General features: G+C 43.4%; 2 protein-coding genes across 3 annotated transcripts; both read right to left on the bottom strand.

The window, feature by feature from the left end:
- Nucleotides 1-2559: 2559 nt before the first annotated feature.
- On the bottom strand, nt 2560-6521 carry LOC123182300 (GPN-loop GTPase 3). Its single transcript, XM_044594823.1, has 9 exons — nt 6261-6521; nt 5735-5843; nt 5574-5655; nt 4634-4719; nt 4241-4344; nt 4026-4156; nt 3844-3937; nt 3534-3589; nt 2560-2965 (listed from the first exon to the last, which is right to left on the bottom strand). Exons 1-9 carry the CDS (start codon nt 6303-6305, stop codon nt 2869-2871), a joined length of 804 nt encoding a protein of 267 aa, XP_044450758.1. The 5' UTR covers nt 6306-6521; the 3' UTR covers nt 2560-2868.
- A 5802-nt stretch (nt 6522-12323) lies between these two features.
- On the bottom strand, nt 12324-16804 carry LOC123182299 (probable apyrase 7). 2 transcript variants are annotated; one of them, XM_044594821.1, is made up of 3 exons: nt 16321-16804; nt 13761-15750; nt 12324-13232 (listed from the first exon to the last, which is right to left on the bottom strand). In XM_044594821.1, exons 2-3 carry the CDS (start codon nt 15592-15594, stop codon nt 12946-12948), a joined length of 2121 nt encoding a protein of 706 aa, XP_044450756.1. In that variant the 5' UTR covers nt 15595-15750; nt 16321-16804; the 3' UTR covers nt 12324-12945. The 2 variants fall into 2 exon arrangements, with proteins under 2 accessions (XP_044450756.1, XP_044450757.1); XM_044594822.1 differs by lacking the exon at nt 16321-16804 and adding an exon at nt 16103-16299.
- Nucleotides 16805-25113: the final 8309 nt, after the last annotated feature.

Below are 25113 nucleotides of genomic sequence, written 5' to 3'. Positions count from 1 at the left end.
AATGAGGCTTGGTAGCCCCAAATATCTTATATCAAATTCTACTAAGCACATACACCAGATAACATCAAAGTGCACTCACATTCATAAAGGTTCATCAAGGTTGGATCCAACACCTGATCTCACAAAATACATACATAAAGGTTCAGAAATAGATACTAAAGTACTTAATAGATGATTATCATCTAGATTACAACACTGCTGGATCCAACACCATAGATCACAAATTCATCACTGAAGTATTTGGGTCACAAATTCATACTAAAGTATTGGATAGAAGATTATCATCTAGAAACTGATAGATGATTATCATATTAGAAGGCACCCTACTCATCTAATATGGCCTTCACACCCTGAAGCTTCAACTTTATCTTTTCCTCAGACTTTCCAAGCTCAGAAATGTGATACTGCAGTTTAAGCCTCTCTTCTGTCAGCCTCTCCTTCTCCTTCAAATGATTAAACTTCAAGTTCCTAATCACATTGGCTTGAGCACCTGTGAGGTTCTTCAGAGTTTCATAGTTTTGAAGCATCTTCTTCTCCTCCTCCTCTGTCTTTGACAGCTCTACCTTCAAGTTCCCCACTATAGTTTCAAGCTCAACAATCTTCACATCAACATATTCCTTCTGGTCCTTTTGATTGTTTAACTCCACACCCCTCTGCTGCTGGGCATCCAAGAGAGAATTCACATCAGCATACAAACTGGCATAGTTCTCCTGTAGTTTCTTCTTCTCCTCCTCTTTCTTTGACAGCTGCCTTCAAGTTGCCAACTACAGTTTCTAGCTCAGCAATCTTCACTTCAAGATATTGCTTTTGCTCCTTTTGATTGGTTAACTCCACACCCCTCTGCTGCTGGGCATCCAAAAGAGCATTCACATCAGCATACAAACTGTCATAGTTCTCCTGTAGTTTCTTCTTCTCTTCTGTCAGGTTGTGAATTGCAAAGGAACTCTCTAGATTGTCATTGGTCCTAGCTGACTTAATCTCCTCATACATATCCCATAGCTTGGCCAATGCCTTCTCCGTTGAGTTTGGCCATTCAAAATCAATCCATTGAACTACTCCACAGTTTATGCCTTCCTGTATTATAAACAATAAAAGAATAAATAATTATCTAAGCGAGTAGGATGAGGACCACTATTAACTGCCATACTCCATCGTATTTTCAAGACCATCAAACCAACAGGTTCAGGTATCTAATATGTGCACTGTTAAACAGACAAATAAACAAGTCACTAAGCGCTGACAGGTTCCTTACCATACAGCACACAAATAAACAATGCCCACTGGTAAACAAGTCATTAAGCACTGACCATAATAAACAATGACTACCATCCACTAATGAGAACACACTCCAACACAGTGGCTAAAGCAAATTAAACAAAGACAAAGCACTTAACAAAGCTTAACAACTTGATAAACAAAGGAGTAAGCACTGGCCACAATAAACAATGTGTACAATCCACTAATGACAAGGCATGTCAAAACAAGCTAAACAAAGACCAAGCTAAAGAAATCTTAACAGCTTGATAAACAAAGCATTAAGCAAACAGCTTCCTTTACACAGGATGTGAATCATACCTTCTTAGCACATCCAAGAAACCTCCTGCCCGTGTGCATCCCTTCAAATGCAACAAAACGCTCGGCCGGCTCACCGTGTTCACACAAAACATTCACATCTACGTTAGTGCCATTGAAATTTGGATCGTGCATCATAGCTGGAAGCTGCGGGAGCAAGCAAAGAGAAGGCTAGGTTCAGATCGAGCTCAGTGACAAAATCCCCAATTCACTAACCCTAACCCTAGCTCTAGCTATCGAACCAACTGACCTTGATGATGCCATCGCACGAGGAGATGTTCAGGACTGAATCCTCACTGGTCTCGTCACTCCACGACACCATGGCACCGGGGAGCAGCAGAACGGCGGTCGGCGGTGTGGCGGCGCCGGGGGAGAAGAACAGAGTGAGGAGAGGGCGAGGCAGAGGCGAGAGTGTGAGGAGAGAGCTGGATCGATCCAGTTTTTACTCACACGGCGGAGCAGGAGCGGCCGTCACGCCGTTAGACGGCGTCAGCTCGCGGCCGTGACGCCACGTAGACGAAACAGGGCCCCACCTGTCATAATAGTGCTTAAAATGCCCCAACAGAAGGTTTGGTGTTTTCTGCAAATGATTAGGCGCGAAATCAGTGCTTTCTACAACAAAATCGTAGAACAGTCTTTTCTGCAACCCTAGGCTTCAATGTGGTGGTTTTTTGCAATTCACTCGAAGCAAAGAAACAAAGTGAAGTTGGAAAATCTGCCTGGTTTTCGGGCGGGTGATGGTGAGCTTGTAAACTGGGATGTCGTATGCATGCATTAACGTAGGTTCAGCGAAGACGGAGATGTAGCGTATGCTTTCACTCTGTCCATTCAAACTTTAAAAGGCATTTTGCACAGTAAGACTTCATGTGTGTAGGGGCAGCCATTGATTGCAATGCGATGCTAAACAAGGAACAACCTTGCAAGGAAGAGCTATACAATCTGACAGACTTTCCATAACCTAGCGCCCGACCAGAATTCACGGTGTTGTGTTCAGAAAGAAAGGAGCAGAGTTGGTGCATTAGCGCATACACTATTTTAGGTAGGTATTACCGCTCATGTCTGATGCGGTTCAAGAGCTCCGGAAGAGGATGATGGTTTGTTTACACAAGCAATTGCTAGTCAACCACACGCATAAGAAAGAAGGTGACCCACACACTCTTCGCAGATGCATTATGTCTTGTTTTTTCGACCAATGATTGATTGAAACAGATACTACCATGTGCGGTGAATTCCTCCTCCCATGGACCCATTCTACATGATACTGGCTAATTTGTTGCTTCTGCTTGATCAAAATGGTTAATCATCCTCCTCGGGAATGAAGTCCCTAACCTTCACATCGGCGTCTTCCCCGTACTGGATGCAGTTGTCGATGTTTGACAGCACATACTGAATGCTGCAAAAGCAAGGATGGTCAGGGATACGAAAAAACACAACCAGGTAGATAAATCTTCCATGGAAATAACTGGAAATTTAATATCAGCACGGCAAATGGAAGCGCTACACTTCAACGTTGCTCAAGCGTTTTGTTTCACTGCAGCACTGCACTTCAAATTAAACCAGCTATAGCACATAAATTTCAACTCAACAATCATCTCAAGGTGGAAATTTTCACACTCAGTATAGTGCTGATTCCATAATTATTACTACTATTTTCCAGAAAGACCAGACAAGTATATGACAGCAAAAAAATGGAACAACAGCACAAAAGTAGTAGAAATTGTCAAGTGTGCTATTATACCACCACCCCACCAGAAATTTGAATCTGGCAAGGAGGGAATGTGTCTTCCAGCTAGATGTTAAAGTTGCATCCACAAGCGTACTAGTAGAAGTAGCATGTCTAAGGATCAGAAGCTCAAAGTGGCAAAGGGCTTCTTCGATCACTTGAGCAGAAAAGAAGGAATGCTTGGCCGTGTAAAGATGGGCTGAGATTTTAATTAAACCAAGAAAACAAACAGGAATACCTGCTCTCCTTCCTCAAATCAAGTGGTATGAAATTCACCATGTTGTAATCATCAACCTACATTATAGTGCTGACATCAATATTGGAGGCAGAGACACAATATTAGAGCAAATTACCTACCAAAACAGGATACATAGCTTTCCTTAAGAAACAATTTTCATCAGAAACATAGCAGTTCAAAGCAAGAGATTCACGACCGGCGATTATGAGTTTATGGCATAACAAAGACATAGTTGACCACAATATATTGACAGTTATAGGGCTTCATAAAGCATGAGATTTTTTATTTAGTTTACAGGTTCAAGACATACCAGTTCAGCTAAAGCCTTGTTTAACTTGTGAAACCGAGGTGCCATCTGCCGATTCAGCTGTGACAGAAGAACCTGTGCCTCAGGGTTCAGATAGCTAAAATAGAAAAACATCATCAGTAAAAAAAGGGCAACCTTTAGATGTTACAGCTAAGTATGGGAGAACAAAATTACAGAGAACATACTCTTCTACATCTTTTTTATTGGAAACCAGGTCCATCTTTGAAAGGATGTTGATATGAGGAAGCTCAAGTTGAATCATAGCAGAAAGAGAAGCCATGCAACCGCTAATGTATTTTGTGACATCACTGACAAACTGTACCGAGAAAAACAAACGGATATCAGTCTTGGGTTTGAGTTCGGTGTTGTTGTAAAGGAAAACTATATTAGTGATTCAAACCTGCGAATCCAAAAGGTACACAGCGCAAACAGTGAAATTTTTCCGTTTCAGATACTCAACAAAGTTACGCAGAACTGGAACATGAGTGAAGAGTTCAATCTGGCCTGCCAAAGCAAGATGTGGACCTTGAGTTAACTGCTTTCATGTAATGTTAAGCAATCTAGGTATCTCAGATTTTTCATAAAATAAGACATGTTACAGAACCACATAAGAGATAGGTAAAGATGGCACCATGTACACACTACACAGTAGTGCATAACTTTAACATAAGAAGTAAAAGGAAATTCATTACGTTAGGCCCATGTAGGTGGTAAGAATAGTAGGTGATATGAAATAGTCCAACTAACTAACAAGATATAATTAGAGTATGCAAACATGCATTAAGAATATTACCTGGACAATCAAACACAAGATAGTCATCATCCAAGTAGTTCTCCAATTGTTCATCCAACCAATCATCCAAATTGTCTTCAAGGTGCCTAAGGGTTTCTTAAGGAAATAACAACTGCCAGCATAAGATCCTAAAATGATACTCCCTCCGTTCACAAATATAAGATGTTCTAGCTTTTGTGAATCGGATGTATATAGACATGTTTTAGTGTGTTTGTTCACTCATTTCACTCCATAAGTAGTCCATACTGAAATATCCAAAACATCTTATATTTGTGAACGAAGGGAGTAGTTTTTATGCCAATAAAGAATATTCACATCCTCTTCGAATTGCATAAAATGAGTTCAGCCACATCCTAGATTACAAACAGAACTCTTGATTCAGTAATAAAATTCACAGCATGGCAATGTCATTCAATCCAAAGTGTGAAAGGCAGCATCCATGCAAATGACTTCAACAAATGGAGCAGCAAACTGAAACTATAACTTAGCGTCATAGTATCTACTATCCAGATAACAAATCATGCAGGTACAGCAAAACTTTTTGCTCCTGGAGCATCAACATGTAACTTTTGCTGGTGAAAACAAAACAGAAGGCGGTTCAGTTCTAGATATAACAAAGTATATGTGCAAACATCGCACAAAGATGTAATGAAGTATGATCTAGATGATGCACCAGTTCTAACTGCCACAAAAGTAGGTCTTCCAAACTAACACGTAATAAATCTGTGAGCATCAATATACTAGAGGAACAATTGCAGGGATGTGCTATAAGACCAGTTCAGCTCCAGCAGTGAAATGTTTCCCTCCAACCCGCTTATAAGTACCAATACAGAACAGAAATACATTGCAGACGAAATGCCAAAAGGGGCCCCTTCATAACCAAATAGCTTGGAAGACAACAATCAACGACAAATTAACATGCTTTCAAACAACAGGATACTCCATGCAATAGATGAGGCCGCCATTTGGTCCCATCCCAAGCTCCTCCATGACATCATCCAGTGATATGAGCTCTCTAATGTCTACAAAAATACCAAACAGAGGTGAGTAAGAACCCTATGTAAAAAATAAATGTGCACAACAGCGTGCGGGTAGTCTTACCAGTAGATACGGGATAGCTGAAGTGCTCTGCAGCTGGATCCAGGTTGACCATATGAATCCTCCTGCCCACCGTCTCGCAATGTTGATACAGACCAGAGCAGTAGGTCGACTGCATATGATTAACAACTGATAAGAAAACACTGCGTATTTCTCAGCTTCTCCATAACCATACTCTAACCTCCCGTGTGCAACCCACTCCAATCACTCAAATTATTTGGAATAATATACATACAGTATATATAGGTATAGTCACAAATAGCAGATGCACTGAACTGATTCACCCGGGTCCAAACCTGCTACATAATTGGTCTGAAATCACGTCTAAACAGGGACCAAACCACATCAAGCACAGCATAAACTTGGTATTAAAACAAAGCAGGAGTGCAACCATGCAAAATAAGCAGCGGATAAGTAGAACCCTAATTGGTCAGAGCGACGAAGCAACTCGTCCCCAATCAAATTAAAGCTGGAGATTGAGTTAAGTATGGAGCGGAAGAGGGAGCGGGCGGGAATCGGAGACAATCACCTTGCCGCTGCCGGCGGGGCCGATGACGAGCTGCGCGAAACCCATGGTCGGCGTTGGGCTACCCGAAGGAATGGAGAGGAGGGGCGGGGTAGTACAGAGGGGGCTTTGGGGGTGTGGGGGGTCGGGGGGAGCAACTGAGGAAACGGCGGCGACGATGTAGGAGGGGGAGAGGGGGCGGCGGGGAGTACGGTCGGGGACCCGCGACGGGCGACGGCCGTCGAGGCGAGTGGCGGGCTGTCGGCGGCAGGTGAGTGGCGGCGTGACGGCGTGAAGGGAGGAGCGATTCTAGCGCTGACCGCTCACATAGCGGCATATAGCCGCCTCAACGGTAGACTTTAGTAGCCCGGCCTCTGGCACGGCCCACTAACTCAAATTTCAATTATACTTCAATTATAAAAATCGAAATTATTAAATAAATTAAAAAAAAATCGGTTTAAAATAATAAAAAGGTCACATATATGCAAAGAATGTCCATGAAAGTGAAGATAAATGTTCATGTATTTTAAAAATTATTTACGAAGTTGAATATAAGTGTTCATATATTTAAAAATGTAAATATCATACTTAGGAAATGTTCCATCATACAAAAATAAATATTCAAATTTTTAAACCAAATCACACAGTTTGGAATATTTTTTATTTCTATGAGAATAAATGTTCATGTAGTTTTAAAAGCTATTCATGTATTTTCTCACAAGAACATAAAAGACATAAGAAAATATCAACTTGCTAAAATGTCTTATATTATGGGACGGGGGGAATAGAATATAACTTTGTGAGCAAGTGAGCACATATGAGCATAGGTTTGTCGAATATATCAAATATTATTGATCGCTCGTGTGGGCCTTCCCCACTGCACATGACTTGAGGGCACATGAGCACACGACCACAGGTTGTCGAGAGCAACTAATCCACGAGTACCCCTTAAAAATATCAACGAGTACTCCTCCGAGAGGCCCCAGAGGGTCACTTTGGATGGGCTGGGAGAGCGCCACTTGGCGCTCACTTAGCCGCTGGCAAGTGTCGCCCTCTAGGTGCTCCTTTCGAATTATTTTTTTGTTTTTTTACGCGTTTTCGGCTTTTAGATGATTTTTTTGGCTTTTCATTTTTCCTTGGCTTCTCTTAGGTTTTGGACCCGAATTTCTTTTTGGAAAAAGTGCGAAACAAATGAGTTTTCTTTTTTCCTTCCGATAGAGGCGCGGATTTGCTTCGGCGAGAGGCACAATCCTGCTTCTCGAAAAAGGAAAAAAATTGTTTTATATTTTTTCTTCCGCGAGAGGCACGGATTTATTTCTAGTGGAGGCGCGCATTTGCTTCCGCGAGAGGCACGATCGTACCTTTCGGAAAGGAAAAAAACAGTTTTTCTGTTTTTTTTTCTTACGTGAAAGGTGCGGATTTACTTCTCGGGAAAGCATGGATTTGCTTTCGCGAGAGGCTCTCAGAAAGCGAAAATACTCATTTTATTTTTTTCTTCCGCGGTAGATACGGATTTACTTCTCATGGAGGCATGAATTTGCTTTCGCGAGAGGCACGAAAAAATGCATTTTCTTTTCCTTCTGCGAGAGGAATGAATTTGCTTCTACAAGAGGCACAGTCCTGCATCTACGTAAAGAAAAAAATCACATTTTTCCCTTCCGTGTGAGGCACAGATTTACTTCCGCAAGAGGCGGAGTCATGCCTCTTCGGAAAGGGGAAAACGTGCTTCGGTTCTTTTTTTGTCCCTTTTTTTATGAAAAAAATCATCGAAACTTATCATCATGGGATCTAGTTTTGATAATCTCGATGCGAGGAATCCGACGATGAAAACGGTTCAAATTTTGGATGCACGGTTTAAGATATAAAACGTTTTGAATAAACTAATCTACGAAAGAAACTCTCAGATTGTGACAAGTCACGCATACAGTGCACCACTTGTCACGATCTGGGGAGGCAGGAGTGATCTGTGCAAAGAGTACGCACTAGGCTGTCGCTTGCTCCTTTCCTATGACCAGGTTGGTCAACGATTGTATCCCAAGTGAGCCAGGGGAAATGCCCTTGTTTCCTGGGTGTATATACATCTGATATGAAAAAGAATAACAAAACAAAATGGTATAAAAAATTAGAATAGACTTGACTTACTTTTGCGTTAGTGTATAATTATTCAGGAATAAAAGACCAGCGTTGACTTCATGAAAAAAAAATAAGTGCTAGTATTATAGGTCACTATTCACATTATTTTGGCTGGAAATTATGTTTTCTAAAAGAGGTCAGTGGGGGGTTTCAATTTGTGGATTTTTTTTACAAGTCCAAAATGGAAGGCCAAGTTTATTTCAAAATTTTAACCTTTATTTAATTACTATTTTTTTTCATATATGATGTATATACAGCCATAGACCAAGCATTTCTGTCCATGAGCACAGGTTGTTCTACGTGTGCAACTGGTTGTACTAGTTTTTCCTAAAACCCCTAAAAAAGCACTACTTTTCCCTAAAAAGAAAAAAAAAACAAGTGGATGTACTAGTACATGTGTATGCTTTTCTCCATTGTGGTTTTTGCATTCCGTTTATTATTAGCATTCAACATCCATTTGAAAATTGGTTAGTCGCTGTCTTCCAAAAACATGTTTCTTACCATTCAGAAAAATATACGTTACATTAAAAATGTTCGCATAAATAAATCATTCCATTCAAAAAATGTACATGATATTTTAAATAAATGTTCTTCTGTTTCAAAAAATGATTGTGAACTTTAAAAAAATATTTGTACAATGTACAAAAATGCTCTTGGCCATTAAAAAAATTTAGTGTATATTTTAAAAATATTTAACATGTATCCGAAAAAATATTCAAAACATGTATTTGAAAAAAATGTATATTTGTGAATTGAAAAAAGACTCAACGTGTATCAAAACAACGTTTCACATGTATACTAAAAATTTACAATGTGTATTGAAAAAAGTAGACATGAATTAAAAAAAAGAACTCAAAGAAAACCAAAAGAATGTGTATAAGAAAAAAAATGCTAAACGTGTATAAGAAAAATGTTTCCTATGTATAAGAAGAATGTAAAATGTACAATCTGTATGAAAAAAGTAGACATCAATACATATACTTGGAAAAAATGTTAATCATGTATTTAAAAAAAGTTAAATGTGTATAAAAATGTTCCTGTTGTATACAAAAAATGTACAATCTATATGTAAAAAGCAGGAGTAGACATCAAAAGATATATTTAAAAAATATCAATCGTGTATCTGAAAAATGTTAAATGAAAAAATATTCTATTGTATACAAAAAATGTACAATGTGCATAGAGGGGAGGCGGAGCTGCGCGTGGCAAGGCGGGGCATGGAAGGCGGACGGGCAGGGGAGACGGAGCTGCGGCCGGGAAGAGGAGGCGGTGTTGCGCGTACGGAGGCGGAGCACGAAAAGGAGGCACGCTCGGCGATGGCCCGAGGTGGAGCGGGGCGCTTCCATCCTAAAACTTCAGCCCGCCAATCTATCATTCTTAAGAAGTTGCTCCCCACTATTCCTGATTCTCTCACCATGCACACTGTCCACATCAGCAATGTGCCACGTCGTTGTAAGTTGTCAATGTCATCAAATAGATCCCACATGTAAAAACGATATCTCCTTCCATTACGGGTGTCCAGAACCAACCGAGGACCAGCCAATCTCCGGATCTGTAACATATGTTCTCTCCTCTTCCCACCAAACCGACTCTTCCTCAACTTTAATCTCCTCATAACTATAATCCACTATGAAGCATCATGCACAAATTTACTGTACAAAGGAGGGAGATTCCTTCTATAACTGACTAGGCAGTCGAAAAGCACAGAGGCGAGTCGTCTTACCTTCATTCTTAATCAACCCGTCGCCACCGGAATCGAGCTCCCGTGCGCACTACCTCATCGCGCGATGTCTCACAATCACACCATGCCTGCCCGGCACTGCTGCGCGCCCGCAGCGCATCGGCGGCACCCGCGGCGCTTCGCCGTTGCCCCGCATCGGCTTCGCCTGGACTGCGCTACCACGCACCAGCAGCGGGTCACCGGCAACAACAACGCCTTCCTGGTGCCTCACATCGGCCTCTCTTCTCCACCTCAGGCCGCCACCCTCAAGCGCCCATTTACGACCACGAGGACACCCTCCACGCTAGGATGCGAAGTACCCATAACAAAATCCCGATCGGATCAATTGCTGCACTTGGCTTATCATCATCAGCCCATCGCTCTGTTGCAGGATTGAAGATCAGCTGTGAGACGACTGACATGGAGGAAGAGCAGGAGCAAGTGCGCGGGCTTCCTGCCGGACCTGCTGCATCTGGTCTGCGGCCACCTCCCTCTCGCCGATGCGCCGGCGCTGTCTGCAGGCACTGTCGCTGGTGCGTGTTCCAAGTGTACCCGGCTGACGCAGCGCCCGTCCTGCTTAGTGCCGCCGGCGCCATCAACTGCTACAACATCTTCGTCGGACCGTTCGCATCGGATTCGCCCGGCCGGGACTGCCCTCCACACCCACCCCGCGCCATCGTCGCAGCTCCACCAAGGAGAGCCCCTCCTTCCTTGCTCCGGCGTGGTGCCCGACAAGCCAGTCGGTGTGGCTGCAGTCGAGGAGGAAGAATAGGCGCTCTGCTCTCTTCGTTCTCGCGCTCTGCTTGCCTCAGGTAAGTAGAGTAATTTCACCTACATGGATAGCTCGACCTTGTGGTGTAGGTATAAATCTGCCTCAACGATTCACAACCAGTGTCACTGCTCCCTCTGTATCTCCAATTCCCCATCCCAAACTCTCATGACCAAATCATCTATTTCAACATAAGGATACATGAGAGTTTGGGATGGGGAATTGGAGATACAGAGGGAGGAGGAAGTACGCCTGCTCACACACACACACTTACTGGTGGTCCCGGGGCCACCAGCCAGCTCACCGAGCTCTCTCATGCTGAATCGCAGCTCGCCTGATAGCTGGATCCTGCACAATCGTCTAGGTTGCCAAGACCAGGCGACTCGATGTCCGCCGACGTAGCCGGAGGCATGACACACGACCAGAGAGTAAGTACCAGAATTAAGATGAGGTTATTAAAGCTAATGAAATGGGATATCTTATTTCTTGCCTATATTTTTTCCAAGTAAGAAATGGTTGGGATCCATCTCCGTGGCCCATACGAATATACGATGAGTCATATCACCTTACTTTATCAAGATTAAATTTTCATGCCTTTATTAGGTTCTTTCGTACTCAACTGCTTTTTCTTAAGTTTGTGCATTTGTTGTTCTATTTGTTCCATGCTTGAGGGCTAGAAATATTGTTATATTCATTTCCATAGCCATTAGCCTCTTTAGTCCTAGAACGTTTATAGTTTTTATAGATAATTTTTCTTCTGCAGATAAAATTTATGTCATTGCTTCTCGAGCAGGAACATGCTATTTCAACTAATTTGGTTTCTCTCGACCTTTAGTACCAGTCCCTGATTACTGAATGGCTCAAATGTCCAAACATACTTTCTTATTCATTCACTATGTACACATTTTTCTTCAACCTACAAGTCCCGCAGCAACGCGCGGGGTATTATCTAGTTTTTAGAAAGCTTTCTTCCCGGAAACATGCGAGGCGGGGGCGTGATTATGTGGGATCCGTAAAAAGAATCAGGTTTACGGGAACTGTTGGAGGCCTTTTTTCCCTTAACCGGTAATCTTTTAAGGATACGGGATCTATTGAAGTTGCTCTAAGTTGTTCAGAAAAGGAAACTTCCATGTGTCAAAAATCAGAGGCAGATCTCAGGAATTGTGTTGTACCACATCCAAGTCGAAGTTACTGATCCTTTCGATTTGTATAATATGCACGGTGGTAAATACAGGACAAGTTGCACGCTTGCACCGATGATGCTAGTGATCTACTCCCTCCGTCCCAAAATAAGTGTCTCAACCAGTTGAGACACTTATTTTGGGACGGAGGGAGTATTTGAATTTGTATAAGATGCACGGTGTTATTTGAACATGTCAAGCTTTGTAGACAAACGGAAGAAATAAGTTGTGCAGATGAACTTGTGACCGAAACAGATTCATATGGAGCATCTTATGCAAACGAATTACTGGTCGATGGTCTAAATTTCCATCTAAATAAGGGCAATCAAATTACTGATCGATGATCTCAATTTCCATTTGACATTCAAGATTGCGTACCAAATGGTGTTACAAGGAAAGAAGAGAAGGCTGACAAGATGATACATCAATGATAGTACGCAAGAACATAGCTATCTTTATTATGTGTAAAACTAAAATAATACTGTAATAATTAGGAACCTTTGAAGAGTATACGAGTCCCGGATGGTTGCAGCAATATAATGTCTGGTAGCCTTGGATGTTTGGGGCCAAAGAACTGAGCTGGTGACCTTGCAGGCCATGGCCATGGCCAATCACATCAGCGAACCATGTAACATTTCTTTGGTACAACACCCAGCTGCCTGCAAGACCATCTTTCTTTATGGCATGATTCTATTGCATTGTAGGGGATGGATGTATCATGTCCATGAGGCACCAAGTCATATACTTTAAATTTTGTGAATCCTAAACCTTTGAATTGTCAGTGTGCCGACAAAATTGCCTTCTGGCTAGACAAGAAGAAATCAAGCAGACTGGAGCTATTATTTACATGGGGTCTGTCATGGCATGGGATCACATACTCGTCATGCCATCCTGAAATGTAATGCTCTACACCTTTGGAATATGAAGATCAGCTAATGAAGACGTGAGATCTTCTCTCGATTGGGATCTCCGGCTCTGAAGTGTTGTCTGACCTCTGGTAGGGTTCCGTAATCCACTAGAAAACTGCATCTGACCCAAGCTCCCAACTGAATAGCTATGATATACACCCAACGATTGCCTGGAAGATTCCATAAGCTGGACGCTGCTGCCTCCTAATCCATGGGTCATGCTGAATGGATGGGGCTCTGACCCAGCAACAGTAGGGCTCAATGGTGTCTTTGTTCTCCCATCACCTGTGCAGAGAGGAAGGCAAGGTGAAGCAAACACAAAAGTTTGATATCTCAAGAATGAAAGTGTAACAATCAAATAAAACTTGCAAGATTGTTTGACTACATGTGATACAGCAAATATCTTCACATTCTCCAACAACGTTACTGATTTTCATATAACAGCGTTACAAAAGTAGAGTGCTGTAATGGGTAGAATGACTCACTGAAGTCTCATCACAAGAATTTAGTCAAATATAGCAGGAACTCATATTAAATGAAGTACAGTGAAACAATAAAGAGCCTAGGTGTTCCAACATGCAAGATTTCTATGTGATGCTGCTTCTTAGAAGCACTCTTAGTAGGTTAAGTGGTGTAACAAATTTGACACTCAAAATAAAGCAGGATAATAAATTAAATAGCTTGAAGTCCTAAAAATGGTACATAATGGTCAATAGAAATGTGAGTAAAACAACACTAGCACTGCAGCCTTTACACGATAGAGGAATAAACACAAGATGAAAGCTCGATACAAAGACAAATTTAAGCACATACCTGAATTAATATGTCTCCATAAATGAAATCTGAAAGGCGACCCCATACCAAGTGCAGAACTACCTCCGCTGTTCGGCCTAAAAAGCGGCAAATAGGATTTGCGGAATGACCTTGGGATGGAATTGCTAACGCACAATATTGCACATATGACCAACACGATTGAAATCAGAAACAATACAATAAGAATATTTGGGTTTATCTCCCGGTGCAGTAAAATGTATCCTTGAATATCCATCCTTGACAGTGCCTGCCCAGCCTCTAGCAAAGCAACACCAAGAGTCCAAGTGATACTACCTGAACCGATTATCACTTGGTTATCTTTGATTTGCAGTCCCTCTCTCAGAAGTGATGTAATATAAGGAGCCCTGAAGCAATACTGCTCTATGAAAGGCTGCGGTGGAACACTACTCCTTGCAACATCCCATGGTTTTTCACAAAATTCCTGACCTCTTTTTAGAACGTCAACGAGAGTAGCATCAGGAGTCAAATTGAAAAATTTGAAGACCACATAGAAACCAGACATTGCATAAAACTGCCCATGTGGTTGCGGAAAGGTGCTGGCAAGAGCACAAGGTTGAAGGTTGCAATCAAGTCCAGAACTTGAATTGGACCACTCTGAAAGATTCACTGTTACTTTTGCAAGATCACTACATTCTTTCCACTGAGGAGCCCCGATCAGTTCAACAGCTGTTCCCTGCTTCTCTTTTCCTGTTGTCTTTGCTGAAACACTGGGACTTCCATCTTGTTTGAGTGGCTGGCAGTAAGAACAAACATAATCTTCCCTGTATCCAGTTTGTAGACAAGGATGTTTGACCTGAACTTTGCCATTACCAGCTGTTCCTCCCAGCATCTTCACTAGATGTGCCACAGATTTATCGAATGCATCATTTAATCCATAACCAGAAAGAGAATAAGCACTAAGTTGATGATTGACAGAACCAATGGTCAGACCAACGCCTGTGTCACCTTGGACGGCTTTGTCAGTCTCAAATGTAACCTGTAATGATGATCCGCCTAAATCAAGTGAACCATAAGTCATTTCAGAAGCAGAAGATGAGGTGCCAAGCATGTTCAGGTGGTGGTTAAGAGCTACCCATCCATAATAAGCTTCTTCCATGCCACTGATGATCTTAACTCTGTCTCTACTACAAGAAAATGATGAATTCTTCAGAACATCCCAAGCCTTATCCATAAGCCACTCTGAATCTGCAGTGGGTAGCTTGCGGACACCAGCTGTGGCATATAGAAAAACAGGAGTGTGCTTGTGTGCGCGTCTTGGGATCTGTCGCTCAGCCATTTGAAGGAGGGGCTCGATTGCCTTCTTCATACCAGTTTCATTGTGAACAAGCTTGCTCAACCCAGGTTCAGTTTCCATTCGTTGATAGGCACGCCCAATTAATTTACCAGATTTTTTCTTAGGAGCATTTCCTAAAGGTTTCAAAGCAATAGGAAATGAATTTCCATCATTATGATTGATGGACCACTCATAAACATACACTCTTGTACCAGTGCTGCCACAATCAAGAATCACATAGTATTCAGAGCTACCTTCTGAGAGAAAGACATGGAAATATCTCAAAGAAGCATATATGAAGCACACCAATAGGATCAGACCAACAGCCCAACCAACTGTTCTCATCCATTTCTTTCGATTTGTTGGTGATGATGGGGGCGTTCTCTCTTTGGAAAAGCTTGCTACAGGACCTTCTCTTTGAAGTGTGCGGACAGGCTTCGCACGCCCTGAGCTCAGATCACCACCAATGCTAGAGCCCCTTTCTAAAGTTTCAATTCTGGAGAAAGTTGGCAAATCTTGAAGAGAAGAAGAAAGCCGCATAGCTGCTTCTTTTGTAGTCGAGGTGGAAACTATTTAAAGATCACTGACAATGAGCGATAAGGAGTGACGTGGGCAAACAGAAGCATGAGTCATAAGTGGGCAGCATAATTAGCCAGACAGTAAATTAATCCAACGCCACCTTCGCACAGCCTCTGCCTGCAACAAATTCTGTATGTTAGATAGGAATATACTAACACGCCGACATAGAATAGATAACACTAGAATTTGAAGAACCTACACGCTGGACATTCAGAAATTACAGTGAACAACATTCGCATGCTCAGTACAGTGCAAAGCAAAAGACTAGCGACTAGGATAATATTACGCTATCTAAGAGATGACACTCAATTGTGTCACCCAATCACAACCTAGAACACACAGCGATATCTGACTTTGCCAAAGACTAATCTGCGATCATGGAACCACAGCCAAGACGCCGACTTTCCATCGACTCCGGCCGGCACTCAGCGATCACAACCACCAAGCCACCGACAAATGGCAGGCTTACCGGGGGGCACAGTGGTTCAGCTGAACCTCCAATTGGATCGACGCAAACAGACCTCTACAAGTAGCATTAGCTCAGGGAACCTCGTGTAGCCCTATGTGACGGGTCCAACTGCGATCGATTTGGAGAAGAAAGATCTGTTTTGGATACTTACTGAATAAAGGAAAAGACTCCAAAGCCTATACGAGACAAAAACCAAAGCGAAGATAGGGCTTCCTTACCAGCGACGGGAACCGCGTCCGAACGGGATGGATCTTATCCGCTCCACGCCAGTCCAGCACCAGCGGAGGGGGATCGGGACTGGACTGGTGCGCGGGGCGACGGATTCGGGGATCGAGACGGACAGGGCACGGAGAGAAGGACGGACGCCGGTAAGATCTGGGACGGAAAAGCGGGCCGCGGCCGGATCGGGCGCGGCGGCGGGGAGGAGGGCGATCCGGTCCTCCCGGGGCGAGCGAGCGAGCGAGCTAGCTGCTTCGGCGGCCGGCGGCGGGTTCGGTGGCAACGCAACGCGGGGGAGCGGCGGCGGAGGGCGGGGGCGGTGCGGTGGAGCCGACGCAAAGGCGGGTGAGGGATAGTGGCTCACTGGCTGCGTGCGGCCCGCAACCCGCGTGCGTGCGCGACGGCGCTGCGTCGGGGCGGAGTGGGCGGACGAAATGGGCACCCAGCGAGGAGAGACGAGCGTGACCTGGACCAAACCAAACCTGGCTAGCATCACCGACCCACGATGTCTTGCCCTTGCCGATGAACGGACCAGGGGACGAGGGGGTGCAGCCGGCTCCCCCAACCAAGCCCCCACAAACAACCTGTCAAATTCTGGAAAAAAAAATCCTCTAAAAAAAACTGTTAAACAATAATCCTCCGGCGAACGAAGTTACGTTAACAGTCTTTCCCTAATTAATTTAATCTTTCCCTAATCTCTCCCTAATAATAAAGCACGGATCGATTTTGTCGGGTTCACCGTCACAATACGCTTTCTTCTCATGTCATAATATGCTTTTACAATTTGTATGGACAAAATCGTAATATAAACAAGGTGTTACTAATTCGGGGTCGCAAGACGGAAAAGAAATTCAGCACCCTTTTAGGAATCGAACCGGCCAGGCCGAACAAATCAGGCCCACCTATCTGGGTGGCCCAAACAAATCGTCTCAAAATTACTTGCCAATTGCCGATGGGAGGAATTGAACTCAAAATCTCCAGCCCAGTAAACAATGTCGCAGCCAACTGGGCTAGATGATGTTATGTGCAGATAGTCAGGTTGACTCATATAATAAATAGTCCCACCTCGCTCCGCTAAATAAAATCTACCCAATTTATATAGGTGTTTAAATTTTCTGGGTATCACAAAGCAAATCTCAGGGATCGTGATATTAAAAATATATGGAAGGGAAGTGAGGCTAAAGAAGAAGGAAAGAGTGGGCTATCATTGGCCTCTTAAGAGGAAAAGAATCAAAGAAATATAAGGGGAAAAAGGGAGAAGGCTTAATGAGCTCTCTATATATGCGAAATAAAAGAGCGAGAAATACAAGGAAGAAATCTGAGGGATCGTGATATAATGAAATACGGAAGGAAAGAGTGGCTACTTGGCTCTTAAAGAGGATTTCAAGGAATCGAGGAAATAAGGAAAAAAAGAGGAAGAATAAATTAACCTTCTATATATGCGAAATAAAAGAGCGACATTTAATGAACAGAGAGCCTAGTTTGTTGCTGGTCGATTTTAACCAAAGTTCGATTGGATTTGGTACTGTTTTTGTGTCCTTCACGGACTAACATTAGAGCCAATTTTGGAGTAATATATATACACCGGTTAGCACACACACGGCATTATGCGACTGCATAATAAATCACGAACACCAAAACACATACATTTAGAAGTCATGGTCATAGGGTCTGATCTCGATGTAGCGTGCAACATCCCTGAAGGGGGACACGCTCGAGGTGGTATGGAGGAAAATCTAATCAGTTTCTTCTTTTAGTAAACATAAAAGATTCATACAATATTGAAAACACTCATGCAGCCAAGCAATTTGGGTCACTATCTCCAGTCCTGGATGCCAAGGAACGTAGAAATAAAATAGATAGCGAGCGATATGCACGGATGACCAATGAAGAAAAACAAGAAAAGCTGAAAAAGCGACGCCAGGCCTATCAGTGAAACAAAACAATTAAAGATTCAACTTATATGTGCAAGAAAAATGCATACAAGGGAGGAAGAAATATGCAAATATGGAGCTAGCACAAAAAACAAAAAAATGCGCAAGAGAAAGGCAAAAATATGCAAATATGAAGCCTGAGCAAAAGAAAGCAAGAATAGCGCAAATTGCAGCTAATCGTGAACTGAAGCATAACACACTATGCAAAGAATCAATTGCGATGGAGAACCTGGCATACGTCGCGACAGCAGAGGAAGTTAGTAAATCTATACGACGAAGACTTCACAAAATATATATGCATGGAGGGTCCACAAAGTATACGACTTTCTTATGTATTCACTCTCATGTGTTTGTTCTCACTCTTTTCCTTCTTTAGACCCTTCATGTCTAGAAGAAAACTGATCAGTTGCTTCATTTGATTCTGCGTATTATTGAGGTAGGTGTGTAAGCATACCCCTAAAATTGATCATATCTTCAACGGCAGCCCTAAAAGCATAGCTGGGCTAAGAAACTGCATTCTTTCCTCACTTGAGGCTAAAATACACCTTCAACAGATCATAAGTGATGAAAAAAAGTGTCTCGATGGAAAAATTGCTAAGAGATGCTAATTGCGGCACCACCAGCAGTTCTAAAACAAACACTGCATCAGTGCTCGGACGGCAGAACCGCCAAAGCTGACCGCACCCTGGGCTTAGGGTTCTACTGTGCTACGCATTGGGATTCTAGGATTCCACTATTTTATAATAGTACGTTGTTTTGAATTCTCGATAAACCATTTTGATATTATTGTACTGCGCTGGTGTACATTTTCAAGCATTTCACTTACGCAACACGCATGCATTTGTTTCTCTCAAAAAATAACATGCACGCTCTGGCGAGAATCGACGCACATGCACACATCTATCCTCCCATTCCCTATTCTAAAAAAAATACTTTCTTTCGAATGCCTCTCCTTCCCGAGTAAACGCCGCCGTGGGCCACCATTCTCGACTGATGTCGTTCGTCTGCTACGCCGCCCTGTAGCAACGTAAATCGGTCATTTTCTCTTCGGGCGAATCTCCGTGTTGTCTCCTTGGATGCCGGCATGGCTTCCTCAAGTGGACTTCCTCGACGCCGTCCACGTGGTTTAGGCCATGCTTATTAGGCTACGAAGTATGAATTTTTTCCTCCCGTTGCAACGCACGGGCATTTGTGCTATATATATATTATCTCTCCCTAATAATAAAGCACGGATCGACTTTGTCGGGTTCACCGTCACAATGCGCTTTTTCCCGTGATTTTACGCTTTCAGTTTGAATTTTAAAACATATTCGAGGTGGTACTAAATTTTGTCTCTGCAACTCGATTGACCGGTACGTTCTCGTTTAGCTGGGCTGCGATCCAGTTGGGCCTTGGCCCGTTCTCGTTTAGTCGTTAAAAAAAGTACGTTTTATCCAAACGCTTTGCGGAGGGCGGAGCTGGGCGGAGCTGTGGCAGAAGAGGCGGCGCGACGGAGCAGAAGGGGCGGCGCGACGGAGCAGGAGAAGATGTCCGAGAAGATGTTCAGGCGCGACGCGGTGGGCGAAGAAGAGTTTTGGTGATAAGCTTGTGGCCACACTGGACCAGCTGCTGCAGCCCCCCTGCGCCGTCGCCGTGGGTCGCCTGTGTTCTGCTGCTCCGGTGCCGGCACCTGTCCCTGTGCGGTGCCGTGCTCAGGAATTTGGCGAAGAAGGCGACTTCCGTGCTTGCTGTTGGGGAACGTAGCAGAAATTCAAAATTTTCTACGCATCACCAAGATCAATCTATGGAGTTTACTAGCAACGAGAGGGAAGGAGTGCATCTACATACCCTTGTAGATCGCGAGCGGAAGCGTTCAAGAGAACGGGGTTGATGGAGTCGTACTCGTCGTGATCCAAATCACCGATGATCCTAGCGCCGAACGGACGGCACCTCCGCGTTCAACACACGTACGGAGCAGCGACGTCTCCTCCTTCTTGATCCAGCAAGGGGGGAGGAGAGGTTGATGGAGATCCAGCAGCACGACGGCGTGGTGGTGGAAGTAGCGGGATCCTGGCAGGGCTTCGCCAAGCGCAAGCGGGGAGGAAGAGGTGTTACGGGAGGGAGAGGGAGGCGCCAGGGCTTAGATATTGCTGCCCTCCCTCCCCCCCCCACTATATATAGGGCCAAGGGAGAGGGGGCGCAGCCTTGGCCCTTCCTCCAAGGAAGGGTGCGGCCAGGGAGGAGTCCTTCCCCCCCAAGGCACCTCGGAGGTGCCTTCCCCCTTTAGGACTCTCCCTTTTCCTTATCTCTTGGCGCATGGGCCTCTTGGGGCTGGTGCCCTTGGCCCATATAGGCCAAGGCACACCCCCTACAGCCCATGTGGCCCCCCGGGGCTGGTGGACCCCCGGACCCCTTTCGGCACTCCCGGTACAATACCGATAAAGTGCGAAACTTTTCCGGCGACCAAAATAAGACTTCCCATATATAAATCTTTACCTCCGGACCATTCCGGAACTCCTCGTGACGTCCGGGATCTCATTCGGGACTCCGAACAACTTTCGGGTTACCGCATACTAATATCTCTATAACCCTAGCGTCACCGAACCTTAAGTGTGTAGACCCTACGGGTTCGGGGACCATGCAGACATGACCGAGACGTTCTCCGGCCAATAACCAACAGCGGGATCTGGATACCCATGTTGGCTCCCACATGTTCCACGATGATCTCATCGGATGAACCACGATGTCGAGGATTCAATCAATCCCGTATACAATTCCCTTTGTCTATCGGTATGTTACTTGCCCGAGATTCGATCGTCGGTATCCCGATACCTTGTTCAATCTCGTTACCGGCAAGTCTCTTTACTCGTTCCGTAACACATCATCCCGTGATCAACTCCTTGGTCACATTGTGCACATTATGATGATGTCCTACCGAGTGGGCCCAGAGATACCTCTCCGTTTACACGGAGTGACAAATCCCAGTCTCGATTCGTGCCAACCCAACAGACACTTTCGGAGATACCTGTAGTGCACCTTTATAGCCACCCAGTTATGTTGTGACGTTTGGTACACCCAAAGCATTCCTACGGTATCCGGGAGTTGCACAATCTCATGGTCTAAGGAAATGATACTTGACATTAGAAAAGCTCTTAGCAAACGAACTACACGATCTTGTGCTAGGCTTAGGATTGGGTCTTGTCCATCACATCATTCTCCTAATGATGTGATCCCGTTATCAACGACATCCAATGTCCATGGTCAGGAAACCGTAACCATCTATTGATCAACGAGCTAGTCAACTAGAGGCTTACTAGGGACATGGTGTTGTCTATGTATCCACACATGTATCTGAGTTTCCTATCAATACAATTCTAGCATGGATAATAAAAGATTATCGTGAACAAGGAAATATAATAATAACCTATTTATTATTGCCTCTAGGGCATATTTCCAACAGTCTCCCACTTGCACTAGAGTCAATAATCTAGTCCACATCACCATGTGATTAACATTCATAGGTCACATCACCATGTGACCAACATCCAAAGAGTTTACTAGAGTCAACAATCTAGTTCACATCTCTATGTGATTAACACTCAATGAGTTCTGGTTTGATCATGTTATGCTTGTGAGAGAGGTTATTAGTCAACGGGTCTGAACCTTTCAGATCCGTGTGTGCTTTACGAATATCTATGTCATCTTGTGGATGCTACCACGCGCTATTTGGAGCCATTTCAAATGATTGCTCTACTATACGAATCCGGTTTACTACTCAGAGTCATCCGGATTAGTGTCAAAGTTCGCATCGACGTAACCCTTTACGACGAACTCCTTTTCACCTCCATCATCGAGAAAATTCCTTAGTCCACTACATACTAAGGATAAATTCGACCGCTGTCATGTGATCCATTCCCGGATCACTATTGTACCCCTTGACCAACTCATGGCAAGGCACACTTCATGTGCGGTACACAGCATAGCATACTGTAGAGCCTACGTCTGAAGCATAGGGGACGACCTTCGTCCTTTCTCTCTTTTCTACTGTGGTCAGGTCTTGAGTCTTACTCAATACTCACACCTTGTAACACAACCAAGAACTCCTTCTTTGCTGATCTATTTTGAACTCTTTCAAAATCATGTCAAGGTGTGCGTTCTTTGAAAGTATCATTAGGCGTCTTGATCTATCTCTATAGATCTTGATGCCCTATATGTAAGCAGCTTTATCCAGGTCTTCCTTTGAAAAACTCTTTTCAAACAACCCTTTATGCTTTCCAGAAATTTTACATCATTTCGGATCAACAATATGTCATTCACATATACTTATCAGAAATGTTGTAGCGCTCCCACTCACTTTATTGTAAATATAAGTTTCTAACAAACTTTGTATAAACCCAAAAACTTTGATCACTCCATCAAAGTGTATATTCTGACTCCGAGATGCTTGCTCTAGTCCATGGAAGGATCGCTGGAGCTAGCATACCTTTTAGCATCCTTAGGATCGACAAAACCTTTCTGATTGTATCACATACAACCTTTCCTTACGAAAACTGGTAAGGAAACTTGTTTTGACATCCATCTGCCAGATTTCATAAATGTAGCTAATGCTAACATGATTCCGACGGACTTAAGCATCGCTACGGATGAGAAAAATCTCATCGTAGTCAACTCCTTGAACTTGTGGAAATACTCTTAGCCACAAGTCAAGCTTCATAGACGGTAACATTACCGTCCACGTCCGTCTTCTTCTTAAAGATCCATTTATCTCGGATTTCATGGCTTCTAACCATTTGTCGGAATATGGGCCCACCATCGCTTCTCCATAGCTCGTAGGTTCAGTATTGTCCAACAACATGATATCTCAGACAGGATTACGTACCACTCTGAAGTAGCACGCATCCTCGTCGTCCTACGAGGTTTGGTGGTGACTTGATCCGAAGTTTCATGATCACTATCATAAGCTTCCACTTCAATTGGTGTAGGTGCCACAGGAACAACTTCCTGTGCCCTGCTACACACTAGTTGAAGTGACGGTTCAATAACCTTATCAAGTCTCCACCATCCTCCCACTCAATTCTTTCGAGAGAAACTTTTCCTCGAGAAAGGACCCGTTTCTAGAAGCAATTACTTTTGCTTCCAGATCTGAAATAGGAGGTATACCCAAAAGTTTTGGGTTTCTATGAAGATGCATTTATCCGCTTTGGGTTCGAGCTTATCAGCTGAAACTTTTTCACATAAGCATCGCAGCCCCAAACTTTTAAGAAACGACAACTCAGGTTTCTCTAAACGGTGTCGTCTCAACGGAATTGCGTGGTGCCCCTTTTAAAGTGAATGCGGTTGTCTCTAATGCCTAACCCATAAACGATAGTGGTAATTCGATAAGAGACATCATGGTATGCACCATATCCAATAGGGTGCAGTTATGATGTTCGGACACACCATCACACTATGGTGTTCCAGGCGGTATTAATTGTGAAACACTTTCCACAATGTCTTAATTGTGTGCCAAACTCGTAACTCAGATACTCATCTCTATGATCATATCACAGACATTTTATCCTCTTGTCACTACGATCTTCAACTTCACTCTGAAATTACTTGAACCTTTCAATAATTCAGACTTGTGTTTTATCAAGTAAATACACTCAGCATCTACTCAAATCATCTGTGAAGTAAGAACATAACGATATCCACTGCATGCCTCAGCACTCATTGGACTGCATACATCAAAATGTATTACTTCCAATAAGTTGCTCTCTTGTTCCATCTTACTGAAAACGAGGCCTTTCAGTCATCTTGCCCATGTGGTATGATTTGCATGTCTCAAGTGATTCAAAATCAAGTGAGTCCAAACGATCCATCTGCATGGAGTTTCTTCATGCATATATATACCAATAGACATGGTTCGCATGTCTCAATCTTTTCAAAAACGAGTGAGTCCAAAGATCCATCTACATGGAGCTTCTTCATGCGTTCTATACCAATATGACTCAAATGGCAGTGCCACAAGTATGTGGAACTATCATTACTATTTTATATCTTTTGGCACGAACATGTGTATCACTACGATCGAGATTCATTTTAGGTGCAAGACCATTGAAGGTATTATTCAAATAAACAGAGTAACCATTATTCTCCTTAAATGAATAACCGTATTGCGATAAACATAATCCAATCATGCTCAATGCAAACACCAAATCTCGATGGTAGAGGGAGCATGCGATGCTTGATCAACCTTGGAAACACTTCCAACACACATCGTCATCTCACCTTTAGCCAGTCTCCATTTATTCCGCAGCTTTTATTTCGTGTTACTAACACTTAGCAACCGAACCGGTATCTAATACCCTGGTGCTGCTAGGAGTACTAGTAAAGTACACATTCATATAACGTATATCCAATATACTTCTGTCGACCTTGCCTGCCTTCTCATCTACCAAATATCTAGGGTAGTACTGCTTCAGTGACCGTTCCTCTCATTACAGAAGCACTTAGTCTTGGGTTTGGGTTCAACCTTGGGATTCTTCACTAGAGCAGCAAATGATTTGCTGTTTCATGAAGTATCCCTTTTGCCCTTGCCCTTCTTGAAACTAGTGGTTTTACTAACCATCAACAATTGATGCTCCTTCTTGATTTCTACTTTCGCGGTGTCAAACATCGCGAATAGCTCAAGGATCATCATAACTATCCCTGATATGTTATAGTTCATCACGAAGCTCTACTAGCTTGGTGGTAGTGACTATGGAGAACCATCACTATCTCATCTGGGAGATTAACTCCCACTCGATTCAAGCGATTGTGGTACTCAGACAATCTGAGCACATGCTCAACGATTGAGCTTTTCTCCCTTAGTTTGCAGGCTTAAGAAACTTGTCAGAG

Source organism: Triticum aestivum, chromosome 1D, assembly GCF_018294505.1.
Source record: "Triticum aestivum cultivar Chinese Spring chromosome 1D, IWGSC CS RefSeq v2.1, whole genome shotgun sequence".
NCBI lineage: Eukaryota > Viridiplantae > Streptophyta > Magnoliopsida > Poales > Poaceae > Triticum > Triticum aestivum.
Note: the sequence above shows the minus strand (reverse complement) of the source record. Positions and strands in the feature narration are given on the sequence as shown.